The 17404-nt window shown below is 35.4% G+C and overlaps 1 protein-coding gene across 1 annotated transcript in view; it reads left to right on the top strand.

Annotated features, from left to right (window-relative positions):
- Positions 1 to 17404, top strand: part of LOC123704976 — a 49253-nt gene that overhangs the window by 21126 nt on the left and 10723 nt on the right. The window contains exons 5-24 of the mRNA XM_045653501.1: positions 3389 to 3588; positions 3958 to 4129; positions 4539 to 4724; positions 5143 to 5440; positions 8502 to 8678; positions 9016 to 9174; positions 9343 to 9561; positions 9891 to 10004; positions 10220 to 10430; positions 10604 to 10757; positions 11237 to 11342; positions 13512 to 13670; positions 13754 to 13918; positions 14018 to 15193; positions 15269 to 15339; positions 15410 to 15516; positions 15589 to 15727; positions 16321 to 16480; positions 16681 to 16799; positions 16872 to 16971. Of these exons, the coding sequence (XP_045509457.1) occupies positions 3389 to 3588; positions 3958 to 4129; positions 4539 to 4724; positions 5143 to 5440; positions 8502 to 8678; positions 9016 to 9174; positions 9343 to 9561; positions 9891 to 10004; positions 10220 to 10430; positions 10604 to 10757; positions 11237 to 11342; positions 13512 to 13670; positions 13754 to 13918; positions 14018 to 15193; positions 15269 to 15339; positions 15410 to 15516; positions 15589 to 15727; positions 16321 to 16480; positions 16681 to 16799; positions 16872 to 16971 (4192 nt within the window). The remainder of the gene's footprint in view (positions 1 to 3388; positions 3589 to 3957; positions 4130 to 4538; positions 4725 to 5142; positions 5441 to 8501; positions 8679 to 9015; positions 9175 to 9342; positions 9562 to 9890; positions 10005 to 10219; positions 10431 to 10603; positions 10758 to 11236; positions 11343 to 13511; positions 13671 to 13753; positions 13919 to 14017; positions 15194 to 15268; positions 15340 to 15409; positions 15517 to 15588; positions 15728 to 16320; positions 16481 to 16680; positions 16800 to 16871; positions 16972 to 17404) is intronic.

The raw sequence follows: 17404 nt of genomic DNA, 5'->3' as shown, positions 1-17404 counted from the left end.
ATATCTTATTCATAATGGTCAATGAAACTTACCTTTTGAACCTTCTCCTGGCCAGGCCTTAACATTTATTATACATTTGATCTTCGGTTAGTAATATAAAGTACCTTTTTTTAGTAACTATACCTTTCAGTTTTATGTGTCTTAAGGGACACACCGCGCGCCATCTATTGAGATGATTTAACAACCATCTCAACCAATATGAAGCACTTTTCAGTGAATACAATATTGTAACGATGGAACACGACCTCTTCTTGAATTTATATATTTTTTTTTTTTTTTACTCTAACTATACCTTTCAATTGTTTAAAAATGCATTGACTTAAATAAACCTCGTTATGATCCTTCTGAATCACTGATTCTTATTGTAAGATGATATTATACCATTTTAGCTATGTGTAATGCATTAGATATTGTGATAAAACCTATAGAAACTTTGTAATATTAGAGTCCATTTCATTCAGGCCATAATAAAGCGTCCTTGACCAGACTGTACTTGGAATTATTTGCAGACTGTATTTACGTATTAGGAACACGACTTTATCGAGTGTGATTTGTGATGCCATAACCCAGTTATGCCAAGTTTTCAATGAAAATTACCCAGGTTTCCTTTCTAGAACAGATATACTATATAAAAACATCTAAGCCTGGAAAATATAGAAGGCTGATGATCTACCTGTTCATAAACAAACCCGATCAGGGAAACATGTATGTGAAATGTGTCTGCTTCATAATGCAGAAATATATAAAGCTTTTGACTTTTCCTTCACAGAACCTAGATTAGAGCTTGAATATTATTGTCTAAGTACATCCAAAACGCAATCTACCAATAAAATATTTTAAAGTATCCATTTCTAAAAACATTCATAAAAAAGTAAGCTATTAATCTCAATCGTTCCTTTAACAATCTAAATAGCCAACCATTTACAATGGCGTAATCAAAATTGTTATAGGAAATTGTCCAGAAAAACTTGAAATAGGTAAACTTTGTAAAAGAAGTTTAATTTCCACTTGAAAGGAAACCCCTCATAAGTAATGAAGGGGCAATTTCTTATGTTCGCGTGTCTAACAGCTATTTGGTCGTTTAACTCTTGATTACTATAAAATGATAGATATATTCGTTATTTTTCTTTTGCCCTTTAAAAGTAGATTTTACATTCGTAGTTAAATGTCAAACGATACAGCTGCTTAGTTCCTTTATTTTTTCATTATTTATTCGGTAACGAACGAAAAAATTTTACTGGTTTTCGTAACATTCTTAAATTAACTCGTGGAAAATATGTTGAATAAGTGTGGTAAATAGAACTACTAAATTTAATTCCCCAATACGGAATAATTACATCATAATTACTTTAACTACACGTTTCCGCGCAAACTGCATATATTCGTTTACTAAGTGGTATACTTCAATTAACTTTAATCAATTAAATATTGCTCTCAAATGCCATCACCATTTCAGTTCAGACCCGCTCATATAAACAAGAACCATGTCTTTCATCTCTCAAACGGTGGCCGGATTGAGTCACCCGCGTCGTGAGGAGGTACAACCTCGCCAGCATTGCTCCCACCAGCACGCCAGTAGAAACTTCCTTTCCAGAAAGAATAGTTTGCCAGAATGGGATCCACCTGAAAGTAGAGTTAGAAAAAACAGTCTCCCGGCTGACCTTCTCGATACGAAATCGGAAGCGACTCACAGCCCACCTATTTTAGAGGAAGAGTGACAACAATCTCCGTAAGTTGGTCCTCTTGGTGTCCCCCTGTCACTCTAGTTGGCATGGATGCACTACGTGTGAGAGGGAGAAAGGCTTTCTGGCAGCCCTTGCATGATTAGAAGCTTATGTGATTAGGAAAAGCACGAACCTATAGATGAGTGTTGTGATAAATGTTACTGTAAGCGAATATCTATGTTGTATGTAAGGAAAATTGGAGCAAATTTATTTTTAACGCATTGCTTTTACGTCCCTGTGTTTACGTATTAATTATAAAACTGATGACCAACAAAAATATGACAGAAAAGGTTTCTGCTATATAAAAGGTGAATAAATAAACGATACTGCAAAATAATTGACTAGTACTGATAAAGTAATCGCACTATCGATCCAAATAAGACATAACAGAAAGGAAATTAGACTATTATGGTCTAAATGTAGTCATAACGAACCAGAGCACTAATGAAATAACCAGTCTGTATATGGATGGGGACAGAATACATGAATGAGTTAAGAGTTATGTAATTGACTTGTATGAGCGAACTTTGACAAAGTTAACTGGCACTTTGCTTTTTAAAAGGAAACATGCCAAATAATCCAAATTGAAGATAGACATCTATTTTAACGACTTGCTAGACTGGAAAGAAGAAGTTACATAAGAAATACATGAGTGGACAAATGTCCTTGAAAAGTATGTAATTATTGGATTAACCCAGCAAGGTCGTAGAAACTTTCCCCTCGCCTGTTGAACTATTCAGGCATGCGAGGTTTTTATAAGCTAGACTTGTGGGAAACAGCGTTAGTCTGCGATGAGGTCAAAGACTTTGAATAATTAATTCACCTGGACTATGATATTGATTAAAATTGTTGCTAGCCTATGAAATACAAAAGAATTATAATAAAATTTTCAGGCTGAGCAGCATAAGCTGAGTTTATGAATAAAATATAAGATCTAACCGTGTGAATATACGAGTATCTACTGCAACTAAATAAAAAAGAAGAAATATAGCTTAATCATGTTTCATTTAGCAAATTTCATCACATTCTGTGAAGTTCAAGAACATACTGACTGGCATATAACATCAATTTAACCAAACTTAATATTTTCTTAGATAATAGTAACATAATGAAGATTGAAAATAATAGAGTGAAATCGCAAACAACGTAAGCCCAAAAACCTACATATTAAGGTGTCATTGTAAGTGGACCAGAAAACCTTGTCACGGTGCATTAACTTAATGTATGAGGAATAAATTAGTCCAATCATCATGACTATTACAAATTCATTCATATTTTAAATGAATAGTGAAATTTTTACCTTCTTAATGCTATGGGTTGTTCGGAGTGGCACTTCGTTACTTTGAAATTTGTGTCATCTTATCATCTTTTTAGAAAATAATGTGCTAACCAAATGCTAACTGTGCCATCCTTTTTTTTTAAACATCGAATTTAATGTCAATGTCTTGTGTTCCAAACCATCGCTTACTTGTCTCTTTTTTTTTTTTGAATAAACTATCTTACCGATTACACTTTGTATTATATTCAATGCAACTAGCCCAGAATTGGGGAATCTCTGACCCAAATTCATAGACCACCCTAACCATCTATGTTTTACCTGAAACAAAGGTGTTCATCGCTATGAATAATTCAACCTGACCTAAATCCAAATCTCCTTGTTACAGGAGGAGCGAGTTTCTAGGATGCGTCTCGTTCCCGCTAAAAGATGCTATTAAGAGCGACATATCCGGCACGTACTTCTTGCAACAGGCGACCGGCCGCCAGACGCTCGACGCGTGCCGCGTGACTGAGGATCGACGAACCATGGCCACGGATAACACGGAGACCAGCACCAATGATGGAACTAAAGAGAACAATGAAAAAGGTGATGATTGATATGAATAGACGATATTTTAAAGTGACCAGTTGATTAATTAGCAAAATTATTACGAGTTATTGCTTGGGTTGGATAGTTTAATCGGAATAGTTTAAAGCAGTGGGAATAAGTATAATTTATATATCCTTGACCTTTGGGAAAGTACTTTCATCAAGAGAAGTTTTATAAAAATATTTTCTTTGTTTTAACTGTCTATCTGTCAGCAGAATTAATCAGACACATACATCTTATCAAATTTAAGCAAACTGTAACATTCTGAAAAGTGAACAGCATATTACGTTATAACTTTTTCCCTATAGCATAATTCATCATTATCCTATAATCATTACCTTTTACATTATAAAAATAACCTTACAGATGTCGCAACAAACGGCCCTACAGCTAGTCAAGCGCAAGTCAACGCAGCATTACAAAAAGAAGCTGATGAGAATCTCTTCTTACGATATTTGGAACTCGACCCGCCGGAGGATCCGACCGCGCCGAGACGGGCACAGAGGAATGGGAGGACACCGTTTACGATTACTAGAAAGTGAGTGTTTTTATAGATGGTAGAGATTGATTGAGTTGTTAATATCAATTTTTGAATGAAATATAAATTTCTACTCAAGCGTCTACAAACATTAAACTTTTCGAAATGATTTATATACCCTAATAAACGTATTTGACATATAAAGATTAGACAACTTATCCAACTTATGATCATCCTATTGTACTAAAAATTTAAGCAATAAAAGAAAAAATGAATGTATGTTACGCCTTCATGTAATAACAACAGCTGGTCTACATGAAATTTGGGTAGAAGATATGGGTAATTTTTTTTATCTGGGATTATGTTATAAGATATGGGCATAAGGGTTACTTTTTTATCTGGGTTTAAGATAAAGGTTATTTATAAGGACAAATCAAACACCTCTTTAACCAACAATTATTTATTACAGACTAGTCCGCGGCACAGGCGGAGGCTTCGGTTTCACAGTAGTATGGACCCGTCCACCGCGCATAGAGCGTGTAGCTGCGGGTGGGGCTGCGGAGCGCGCGGGCCTGCGGGCTGGGGACTATATCGTGTTCGTGGGGAACAAGAATGTGGTCACAGCCAGTGAGGAGGAGGTCCGGGGGCTTGTCAAGTGAGTATAGGTGTACGAAGTATAGGTGTACGAAAATGATTCGTTTTGAGATCTTTTTTTATAAAAAAGCGGACAAACGAACTGGTGGGTCGCCCGGTAGCGAGCGATCACCTTGTCCATGAGCCTTCAAAAGAGCAAAAAGATCTGGAGGTGTTGTGAAAAACAGACTAGATATTTTTAGATGATTTCTTTAATCGTCCTGTCTTCATCTGACTAATAATAATATTAGCTGATGGAAATATACAACTAAGTTTTGACACTTATCTACGGATGGTAAAGTCACATCTGAGGTGTGAAACTGTCCTAAATAACCATCAGCTTACCAAATAAATCAGCTTAAAAGACCGAACATATATTTATTGAGACCAAACCATCACCTCTTACCACAGACACTTACTAACCACTTCTTCCTCCACAGATCAGCGGGCCAAACCCTCAACATAGAGACATTCCGCCGCGTCCCCCAGAACGGCGTGGGCGCGCGGCGTGCACAGCCCCCCCTCCCGCACCCCCCGCCGCACACGCCCCTCCCCCCGCACGCCCCGCACACGCCCCTCCCCGCGCACCCCGCCCCACAGACGGACACGCCCCCTCCCCGCTCGCCCCGCGCCGCGCTCGCGTCCCCCGCCGCCCGCGCGCCCACCGCCTGCTCCTCCACCAGCCAGTCGCTCGACAGGCGCAAGCTGCACCTGCCGCAGGTCACGTTCTCCAAGGAGGTCGGTAACGGCATCATTGTGTAGTTCTAGAACGTTCTAGAATGTTCGACGCGCGAATTAAAGCAAGCCGCACGTTCTCCAATGTTGTCTGCAGTGTCGTATTGGAACGTTCTGGAACTATCGTTGCGTACTTTAGTTAGATGCACCTGCCGCAGTGACGTTGGTAACGGCATCATTGTGTAGTTCTAGAACGTTCTAGAATGACCTTTTCCAAACTGGCGTCTAGAATATTTTGGAAATTTTTGAAAATAGAACATTCTGGAATTTATGACGAGTTGGTTGTAGTAAACTAGTAAATTGGTAATGACGACGACGACGACGACGACGATTATTGAATTCTAGAACGTTCTCGAATTTTGGACGCAAGGATTGTACTTAGCTACACAGATCACAAGTCTCCTCAGAGCTCGTCATCATTGTTTAGTTCTAGAACGTTCTGGAATTTTTCATTTGGTTTACGCAGCGTTCATGAGAGAGGAGGTTGATTATGCTCTTTTCTTTCTTCAGTGATAAGATTATTCTGTCTTGTGATTGAAATAGATTGATTGAATTAGTTTAAGACGCTCTAACGGCTATTTGTAAAACTTTTCAACTACACCTCTGGAGAACGCTGTAGTAAAATATAAAAGGCACGTCGACGAAAAAATAAACCTAGTCAAACGTTTTGGTAGATCGAATTTGGATTTTAATTAGAAAATTGGTGCTAGCGTAGACCTAGTGTATCTGTCGCAGGCAAATTGTATTATTTCGCCGTTTACAAATGCTCGGCATTTTGTAAAATGCTGAGGATTTACTTTTTCAAAAATTCTACAAAAAGACGGTCGCGAGCCGACGGAGCCCCACTTCGCGGGGCTCCTATTACTGCGTAGTTAAAAAAACACAATCTAACTTAACCCATCCCCTTATCCAAACAAAACTTCTGATTACGAATTCTCGACATAGTACAAAATGCCAAGCGTTTGTAAACAGCGAAATAATAGGTACAATTTGTTATTTGACTGCGACAAATCGAAATTGTACAAAAATACGGTGTGCTCCTCTAACCAGTACAGAAGTAAACATATTATATCTTTGTTCTCCTAGATTTAGTTTAGTGTAACACGATACATTCCATTAATTTAAAGTTTGCTTATTTTAATTTATTCTTCGGCTTGTACAGTTATTTATGTAAAATGTAGGTATTATAATAATTTCTCAGAAACTTTTTATGTGTTAGTTTGCGAATCGAATTAACACAAGGGGGAATCGTTACGTTTAAGATTTGTTTTTTCTTTGTTGAAATATATTTTGTTATTATTTATTTCTTTCTTTGTAAGATCATGTGTGTTAATATTGTCATTTCTATTCTTTTGAACTTTTTTTTTGTAATTTGTTTATTTTGTACGACACTCGATTTTATTTTTGTAGTGATTCAATTTTTTCTTAATGGAAGAAGTTTTGTTCCTGTTATTTTATTTCGTTTTTTTTCTAATTTATGTTTCTTTTAAGTGCAAATAAATTTATTGCTTTTATTTTGTTTTGTTTTATTTTTGTTTCATGCTTCCTTTTACTATTTTCTTATTCTGTTGTGGTACCTTTAATTAAGTTTTATTTACCCAAATGTATTTTATGAAATTATCGAATCATCATTCATAATCTACTCTTTCATATTACTTACCTACGATGTGATAGCAAATACTTCGCATTACAAATAATAAATTCAGTTAGACATGTATTGTGAAATACAAAGACATTTATTTTAACTTGTACAGTATACTACTCTAGTTTATCCTTGTCTTTCGAGCAATCGTTACCTTTTCTACTTATACATCTGTCAGAATCGACGTTCGAAATCGAAAATTTATCAATAATTCCAAAAGTTTTCAAACTTCGGTCAAGTGAATGGTTCATTGGGACGACAGTAAATCTCATTTGCAACCTTGTCCACAGTCCGGAACATTGTTAAAATTGCAATTAAATATTTTTTTGCTGTATGGTCGTGAAAAAAATTCCAAAAGTTCTGCAAACTTGACACAGATACCGGAATTACATACCGAACGGTTGTATAAATTTGCAACATTTTTCGTTGACCGGAACATGTTTATTTATAATTATTTTTAAATCGTGGTTATTTTTTTCGAGTAAGGTCTCGGAATAATTACGAAAGTTTTGGAACTTGGTTGCAAACTTCGAAAACATCTATTCTGATGCATTTACAAATTTGCAACCTCATTCAGTTGAATAAAAAAAAAACAATAATATTCAATATTAAAAGATGTTCCGTACACTGAGATTGGTTGCAAATTTAATACGTGATATGAAATATTATATCGAAAACTTCCCCAAGTTTGCAGAACTTTTGTAATTTTTTTCACGACCATACAACAAAAAATAATTTTAACAATGTTCCGGACTGCGGACAAGGTTGCAAAATGAGATTTATTGTCGTCCTAATGTACCATTTACTTGACCGAAGTTTGAAAACTTTTGGAATTATTGTTAAATTTTCGATTTCGGATGTCGATTCTGACTGATGTATAGTGTTTAATACTAGATTTAACGAGAGATAATTCTGAATGTTACAAAATTTTTTATTGCATTTTAAAACATGGTAAATACAATTAGTAATAACTATATCTACATATTTTCCAATCAGTATGTCTCTTCGAAGCAATATAGACAAAAAACAACAATATAAATGTACCTTAATCTCTCTAGAAACATCTATCATAGTAAAGACATTTAAATATTATAAATTAGGTACAAAATAATCAAAAAGACATTGCACAAATGCAAAAAGATACTCCAACCAGGAAGGAAGTGGTTACTGATTACTCCTAGCTGTCAGGGCAGTACAATGCAACTTGTCTTCATATACTTCATTAGTTAATTCGTAGTTTCATACCCTTGATTAGATTTCTGTAAACTTGACAAAACCAATTAATATAAAAGATCACCCAATCCTGCCATCTTATTGTACTGAAAATTCTCCGCACAAATGCAATAGTTCACCCAACCTTACCATCACAGTTAACATTATCAATGAAAGCAAAAGATACTCCAACCATAAAGTGGCTTGCAGCCGCCAGGTCTGTCCACGGACGGCAGGAAGCGGTCACTCCTGGCAGTGATTGCCAGGGAACAGCACTACGCAACTTGCCTGCAGTTTGGCTTAGTGCGTTTCGTCACACCGCTGGCTGAGAGAGCGGATCTGATCGCTCCTAGCGATCATCAGTTATTATTCCAAAATATTGAAGAGGTAAGTAATATGATAAATAAAGAAAACAATCGATTAGATGAGAATATAGAAGAGCTAATGAAAGATGGAGAGATAATGAAAGAAATACAATGTAGGTTGAAAATATAGGGATATAAATAAAAAACAAAAACATATTGTAGACTCAGTCTAAACTTAGTAAAATCTATGTATAAAAGTATGCTTTAATTCAATGTATGAAAAATCCACATACTTTTATTCAAGATAGTTTTATAAAAGAAAGAGAAGTTCAACCCGTTACAAACTGGACAATTCAGTGACAATAGCTCTAATTAATCAACAATCAGCCTCTAATAAGTTTAAATTGAATTAATTCCAGATTTTTAGGCTATCAGAAGATATTTTAGATCAAGTGGTTCAAGATGACGGGGAAATCCAAACATCAACGGTAGTCGCTGTGTATTTACAGAAAACGCCTGTGTTCCTTAGTCTTTATAAAAAATATTGTTTGGGATTGAAAAGAGCGGATTGTGTGCTAGTAAGTATTATGTAACGTTTCTTATTTATTCCCAAACTTGACTCGTCTCTTTATCTGTCTTTTTGTTGATTACGATACTACTGTATTTTCATCAAATTTAAGCTTCCAAATTCCGCATCAAATTTAGCATATAAAAAAGCTCTCCTCATTTCTCATTTATTTTTCAAGGTAAAAAAGTCAAAAGACCCCAGCGGAGCCTTCTCTCGATTCTGCACAAGTCCCCCTATACCTAGAAGAAGGCCAGACATAACGTCATTAGTGCACAAACCACTAGAGCAGTTCCGGGAGCTCTTGAGGCTGATGCGGGCTGCGGCTGCTGGTAACGGCTCTGGACCTTACGATCAGCTGGAGAAGAAACAACTTCAAGTTATTGTAGAACAATTACAGGTACTGTCATGCCATTACTCTTTAATGCCATAATATTTAGTTTGGAGCTGTTTGCTCCAGATTTAAGATATAGCCAACACCCTGTTCACTTTTTACAATATTGTTGATTGTGGCAAAATATTGGCAATAGGTATTTCAAAAAGTTTCTTTTCTATGCCAAAATTATTCAAAATCAGTATCTCATAATATGTGAAAATAATAAGATTGGGATACTTAAATTAATGGATTCAAGAAACAGAGTTATAATTAGTTTTCATAATCTAAATATATTAAAATATATTATGTCTGTGTCTTTATCATTTTCCTAACATGTTCATGTTGTCCAACAGAGTGGTTATCAAGATGTAACAGCTGGTTCAGGTCTAATGGGACTAGCTGGTGATGGCAAACCCTTACTGTCCGTAGCTGATCTTGAAAGTAGACTTGTGTTCACTAGATGTAAGGTAAGGCAAGTCCCACGTCATTTTTTTCAATATGTTATACGTTTTGACCGTATTTCATCGTGGTCGTCATCATTGTTGTAAAATTTGGAATTATTTTAAACTTGATTTAATTTTCAATGCCTCAATATTATTTATCTTGCGGTGTTACATATTTTAGTGATCTTTAAAACTTAGAATAACGTACCGTACGTAACTAATATTAACATTTTTTTCAGCCTTTCGTACTTAGCACTGCAGGGCGGCAATGGATATTTGGAGGGGAGCTGTCAAGAGTCGAAGGAAGAACGGTCAGACCCTATTGGGCGCTATTATTCTCAGACCTTCTTTTGTTTGCTACCGTCTCGAGGGACAGGGTATTATTTGTCACAGAAGAACCGGTTGCTTTAGCCACTGTTTCGGACGCTCAGTTCAATGTTAGAAAAAAAGGTAAGTAAGTTTCTTGTCTAATTATTTATTGCCTATTTAAACAAACATCTTTATGAAAATTGCCTCAGGTGATGTGATAATAATTTATTTCTTTTTTCGAATATTTAATGATTGTTAGGAAGAGGATACAATTTTTAATTAAAAAATTTATCAATTATCCTTTCTTCTTGCAGCGACGGAATTTCGGCTAATCCTTGGTCGAGCTGGTGGGGAGAGTCCACTCGTCTCCTGTGCTCCCAGAACTCCTGGAAGACAACGACCAATAGTGCTTCGAGCACCGTCTATTGATTTAAAAGCCGTGTGGCAGAGTTTATTGCAAAGGCAAATGTAAGTAATTTTTATACAATATACTTACTACAATATAAGTCACCTTATTGGTCCTAAAACTTTACAAGTACAAATAAAATAAACACAAGTACAAATAATAAAATACAGTACAATTATAAATTTATAAGTACAAATAAACTGATCAATCAAATTATAGATTTAATAAGCACAATCACAGCCTTAAGCACAATTATTATTTTTTATTTTTATTTTCTTTATTTAAGGATCACAAAAGGTCGTTACATGTGTACTTAGGTTAAATACAGTTTTTTATATATAAGTTGGCATATGCACAACCGGTTATATGTGACCACAGCTTACATGATTTTAACCGATTATAACATTATTTTAATCGATTAAAATTATGAGTTTATGTTAAAATATTTTTGTTGCTATGAAAAATAACCACAGTTTTTATATTGACAATCAAAGAAAATGAATTCAATATTTTATTAAAGTTTGATTTATTATTGTTACAGAAATCGAGCGCATACAATGTCAGGGACACCACTAGGCTCTCCACTGGATTCCCCAGACCCGCAACTGACCTTCAGCCTGGCGACACTCGACTCACAGCAACGACAGGTATCAGCCTCCAGTATACAACGACACTCGAGTCTCGCGCTATTACCAGCAAGCTCCTACCGTTCCCATCTAAACATGCTCGTCGAAGAACGACCAGAAAAAGAGGTCCGAGTTAGTTTCGATGTTCGAACTGATTCAGATTCCCCTCAGCCCCAACCCGTTAGAGGCCCTCTAGCTACAGTATGGAAAACTGCCCCCACACCAGAAACACCATCTGCCAATCTTTCACCGGCTGATTCACAAACCTTCTCTTCTCACTTTGTATCAACATCTAGCATCGAAAAGAATGGAGAACCCGCATCCCCTAGTGCCCTACTCACTCCCGATGGCCCTGAAGATTATTCTGGACATTCCCCATGTCGGTGGGAGTCGTTTGAAGCCGATTTAGCACTCGCTGACTTAGATGTCGATCCCTCTTATAAACATGATGTTGAAGAACAAATATTTTTACCCGATGACCCCCTTCTACCTCGTGTAGTTCTCCCAGAAAGGCCAACCCCTCCCGCGTATCTAGAACTTTGATCTGCGGAGTCGGATCCGGAGCTAGTAGACTCTTGCTTTCCCCGGATTCATAGTAAACACTAAACAGTGTTTGCCCCAAATGTTAGTACAACAATGTGTCAAACTCGTTAAGAGATATTGAATGTAGTAGTGTTCACGGCGTCTATAGATTGTTACGTTCTCAAACCTGAGAGAATATATTCTTAGGAGATTTAATTGGATTGTTAATAATTGCTTATTGATAATAAGGTTGTGGTAATAGATTTTGAGAGACATATTTTCGAATATTGCCCGTAATTTTCCAAAGAAAAATTTTAAAAAGTACTCGTAGACTAAGCCCCGAAACGACGAAACAGAGCTAGGCACTAACAAGTAAAACTGATTAAAGAACTGACTTTCCAAATGGTTATAATGTTACTGAGCGTATAATCATTCAAAACTGCTATTTTACAGTATTATAGGATTCAGTGTCAAAAATGTAACTATAGGGTACCAAGTTGTAGGTAATATTTATACGATACGAATATTTATAGTTTTCTAACGTTCGCTTCTTGAGTCTTCCGTCCTTTTCTTATGGCATTCTACTTGTTTTTTAGTACTTACGATAAATAATCCATCTTGGCGTCCTTCTTCAGATATTTGTCAGTTTGGACTCGTGTGTTTAGCTTTCTTGTTGATTTCTTTTGATAGATGTGTAATGCGCATGTTTATAACCGAGCCTTACTAATATTGTACAGGTCATGTGGATATTTGGCGATTAGTTTTGCGATATCCGTATCATAAAACACATTTTTGTTGCAAGGCATAATGTTTATTTTAGCATCATTATCACTTTTAGTAACGTACTCAAAAGGAAATGTGTTACAATGAAAAATGGTAGTTGCTGTTATATAATTCCAAATAACGTAGTGGCCGTTCATTTGACAACTTCACAAAATTGCCTATATTTATTGCAATTAACCCATGATCGCGTTATGTTATAATCGCTAGCATCGTAAAATGTTCACATAACCTAACTCGGAGTTTTTGTATGAATATGACCTAATTTTTCTACCAAATAAAATTCGTATTTAGTATCAGTAATTTTTGACCTTTTGGCTGTGTGTAAATTAAATAAGTCTCTTAGTAAATGTGGTAAAAAGATTTTATAATTTTGAGAAAACATTTTACTTGTTTCGGGTTTTTGTGAACTTAATATATTTACTGATTGGATGTTTTTTGTTTAGATAGGATCAGTATATTTTAAAATAATCGGTGAATAAAGTGAATTTGTCAATGGTGATTTTTTTTTATTTCGTATACCCTTGTAATTGTTCAATGAATCTAATAGTAATACTACCATTTTTCTTTGTAACGCTATACAAGAAATTTTACTATTGAATTAAATAGAATTTCAATAATAATCTAATAAACCCTACACTACACACAACAGAACATCTTTAACGTTACAATATAAGGTAAGTATTACACAAGATGACAATATTATGCAGTGATATAATTGGAGAATAGCACTAACATAACATTCCGGTGAGTAAAACCTTAATTCTTTATAATTACTATCTCAAAACTAATACCCAATCCACATACAGCATACAATTTCTTTGTTTTTTTTTTGTTCTCAGAATAAAAACAAAGAAATGCTTAGAGCTAAAATTCCACATTTTATAGACACGTCGGAGTTCCGCTGAAACGCAGACAGGCGCAGGAGGCAGTGCTGCAGAGGGAGGTCGCAGTTCTAGGAGTAAAGGGTCCACGTTGCACTTGCAACGATGGATGACGCAACTGCCTGAAGCTGACGAGCTGGATCCTCCTGAACCCGATATGGAGGTAACAAAAAACTTGAATGAATCTTACTTTACTTAAGTGAGATTTTCGTCATGCTCGTAATCATCAATATTTTCCTTCCTTAGATGTGGAGCATTGAAGAACTACGAAAACGATCTAAAGAATTAAATTTACTGGAAGTGGCAGATCTTGTTGAGAAGCATGAAGTTAAGGAAAATAAAGAAACAGTACAAGTTGAAAAGAAGGAAAATGAACACAGTCCTTCTAAGAGCAGTAACTCTGGAAGTCAAGTGAGTATTATTCATTTATCAATAGAATTAGAAATGTAATGAAGCTGAATCGCTGAATAGAATTCAAATTGATCATTGATTTATGTATTCCGCTTTCAGATCACAGTAAGAACTAGTCCAGTTGTTGTAGATACATTACCAGTATGTAGACAGTGCCACAAGAAATGCTTGTCGAAGCCAAATAGTCCTTTAGTGTCCCAAAAGGAATCGTTACCTTCTAAGCCAAAGCCAGAAGCATCTCCACAAAACTCGATTTCGAATCGAAGTTCAAAGAGTGTATGTAGTGCAAGTTGTGAAAAACGCAAACCGACTCAATTTCACTGTCACTTGGAACGAAAAGGTGCTATACGAATACGTCCAGAAGACGGCCCCAAAGCGGCCATAAAGGTTATTGATTCAATTGAACAAAGCCAAAAGATGTTGAAATCGAAATCGTATGAACTTAAAACTGATTCGCCTGTTATGACTCGAAGTAGCTCAGATGGTAACACAAAGAGTCAATTGGAGTTAAGAAAAGATCAGTCAATAAGATCGCCGAGTCCTACTTCAAGTAGTAGAAATAGTCCTTTATCCACAAGTCATACAACATGTAGCTCAATGGTATTTAATTCTAGCTCTAATGATTTAAGAATATCAAACTCAAATATAACGAATCCAGTCCAATGTGTGATAGCTCAAGAAAAATATATAAATGAAGTTAAGTGTGTGGAAAGTATAACTTTACCAAAATCAAGAACTTCATCTCATTCATCGTCACCAACAGTTTTAAAAAAAGAGGAGTTAACGAGACAAAAGGCTGAAACCGTGCTTAATAAAGTCTTAGGTATTAATATAGTAACTAGAAGAGAAAATGTTGGTACACGCCTGAGGACGTCTTCAGTTTTCTTAGATGATGACTCAATGCATGAAGACGATAACGATTTTAAAATAGAACGAGGTTTAAGGAGATCTCCTAGAATGGGTATTGCAGCTGTCAGTAGAATGAATGGAGATATTACTAAGAAATCGGAACTATGTGAAGAAATAAATGCTAATACAAGTGATGTTTTATCGGATGAAGATACAGAATTGGGACCACTTATGTTAATGGGTCTATCGGCTATAAATCCAGCTGCGCATTTGATGAGAGTAGAGCCATTTAATAGAGCCTCAATAACTAACTTGACTAACACTAATTCAAGGCCAAGTAGTATCGGCTCAGTTAAGTCAGAATCACCAATACCTAACATTGCTGTTGTACCGCCTACACCTGATTATAATACTACTAATAAGACTGTACGTTTCTATATTATAACTGAAGATATTACACTTTAATTAAAACTAGTTTATGTACATTCTCACATTTTCCAGGATGAGCTTATAGATGATTCTCCTGATTCTCCTGATGTCCCCGATGATCTCCCTTATATATCATTAAAAAGGTATTATAATTGTTCTTTTAAGTGGTGATCACAATTAATTATATATTTATTAAAGAAACATTAATTTCAGGTACGGTACAATGTCAAGTTTAGAAAGACTCCCATCTGATGAGACTGATGATGGTAATATAAGACTGACATCACAAGAGGTGGAAGCACCCAAACCTTACAATGCAGGTAATACAATCAATACCATATCCATTTTTCCTCCTTCATTTCATCAATATAATATTTTATTTGGTTTTTCAGTAACTAGTTCCGCTGCAGGCATAATGGGCTGGACAGCCCGAGCCGGGTCATTTGTAGTTGAAAAGATGAACATCTTCAGTCATACTGAAAACGTGCCAAATACTTCAATAGCTCACAAGCAGCCCTCTTTCTTAGAAAGGTATAAAAATGAATATTTTTTTTCACTACTACTTACTTATCATAAGATATTTATTGGAATTCATATAAAATGTTGAAACTATTTTCTTTTCACTTATTAGGATGAATCCAACACAATGGGATAAGAAACGCTGAGTGTGAGGTTAATTGAATCGTGGCCTAATCTAAGCATTTATCAATGTTATTAATAATTTATATTTTATACTAGTGTAGCTAATTATAGATAGCTAGCGAGGAGTTCTATAGTGATTTTAAAGATAATACTTATGTAATGTGTGTTACTTATGAACATTTTTTCCAGATTTTAATATTTTAGACTTAGAATGTTTTTACAAATTAGAACATTATTTAATAAGCTTTCGAGATTACTAGATGTAAAACAATGTGTGGGATTTATAAGCTAGAACGTAGAATTTTTTAAAAATAATCATCGTTTTTTTATTACTGCTGTTAATTAGAATTAAGAGGATAGACGAAATATAGATAGAACAAATTCAAGTTTTCATATTATTTTATTTGTGATATAGCTAGTTTTTGGACTGATTTTGAATTGAATGTATTTCTACTCATTAATTTTACTTTTCTACACAATAGGTGTTTAGGTGTAAGTGAATGGAAGTCAACATTAGGCACAGAAGATGGAACAGTTGAGACTGGAGAGGGAAGTGGAGCTAGTGGAGAGGAAGCTTGGGGGACGCCTTCATCTGGCGACCTCTCTGACAATTTACCAGATTCGGATCATGGCACTCTATCGGTATATTAAACAATAAATACTCTTTGCTTTACTAGTTTTTAACAAATACTTGAATTTAACATATATTTTACGGTTAAACAATGACAAACTTATTTCGTACATTCATTAGAAAATGAAAAAACAAACCCTTTATAGTCTGCAGAAATGCTGAAATAAAATGATGTGTTATTATGTAGTTGAACAGATACCAATTATTTCAGTCACCTACAAAGTCTTCTTCATCATATGCTGGTGATGATGATACCGAACTTATGATGGACGAGCTTCTAATGGCGCCGACAATAACAGGACCTACTACTTTAAGGCCACTTTTACCCAGGTAGGTATCGTAGTTTTAAATATACTGAAATGGGTTTAACTAAAGGGACTTATCAATGTATGTTGTTTTCAGAGATGTATTTAGAAGAAGACTAGAACCATTATTAGAAGAAGAGTGCTCTGACAGCGGCAGTGAAGACAACAAACCCACCCCTACCAACTCGGATGACCAGGTGAATATCTTAAAACACAGAACTTATCTAAAGAAAACTTAAGAATGATCATTGTCATTGATGTTTAGTAAATGTATCCAAGAATGATGTGAAAGACCTTTTTGAGTCTTGTAGATCCATCAATATAGTGTTCAACATAATTGTATTAGTCCTTAAGTAATAAATGTTTATGAAACTTCAGATGCAGTAATACTTCAACATGTTGGATACCATAGCATGTGAATGATAAGACAATTTATGTGCTTGTTGCATGATCCAAAATAACGATTTTCTATAATTTTAGGTTCTTCTCGGGGTTCCGCATTAGATTGTTTTAAATTTTGTATTATTTTCATACGTTAGACTTACTCTGGGGTTATTGGCAAATGTGAATAGAAAGTAGATAGGTTGTAACTCACATTGTGACTGGTCCGCTGGTGCGGCACTTGACGCA

This window comes from Colias croceus, chromosome 2 (genome assembly GCF_905220415.1).
Source record: "Colias croceus chromosome 2, ilColCroc2.1".
NCBI lineage: Eukaryota > Metazoa > Arthropoda > Insecta > Lepidoptera > Pieridae > Colias > Colias croceus.
The sequence above is the reverse complement of the archived record's forward strand: the minus strand, read 5'-3'. Positions and strand labels throughout refer to the sequence as shown.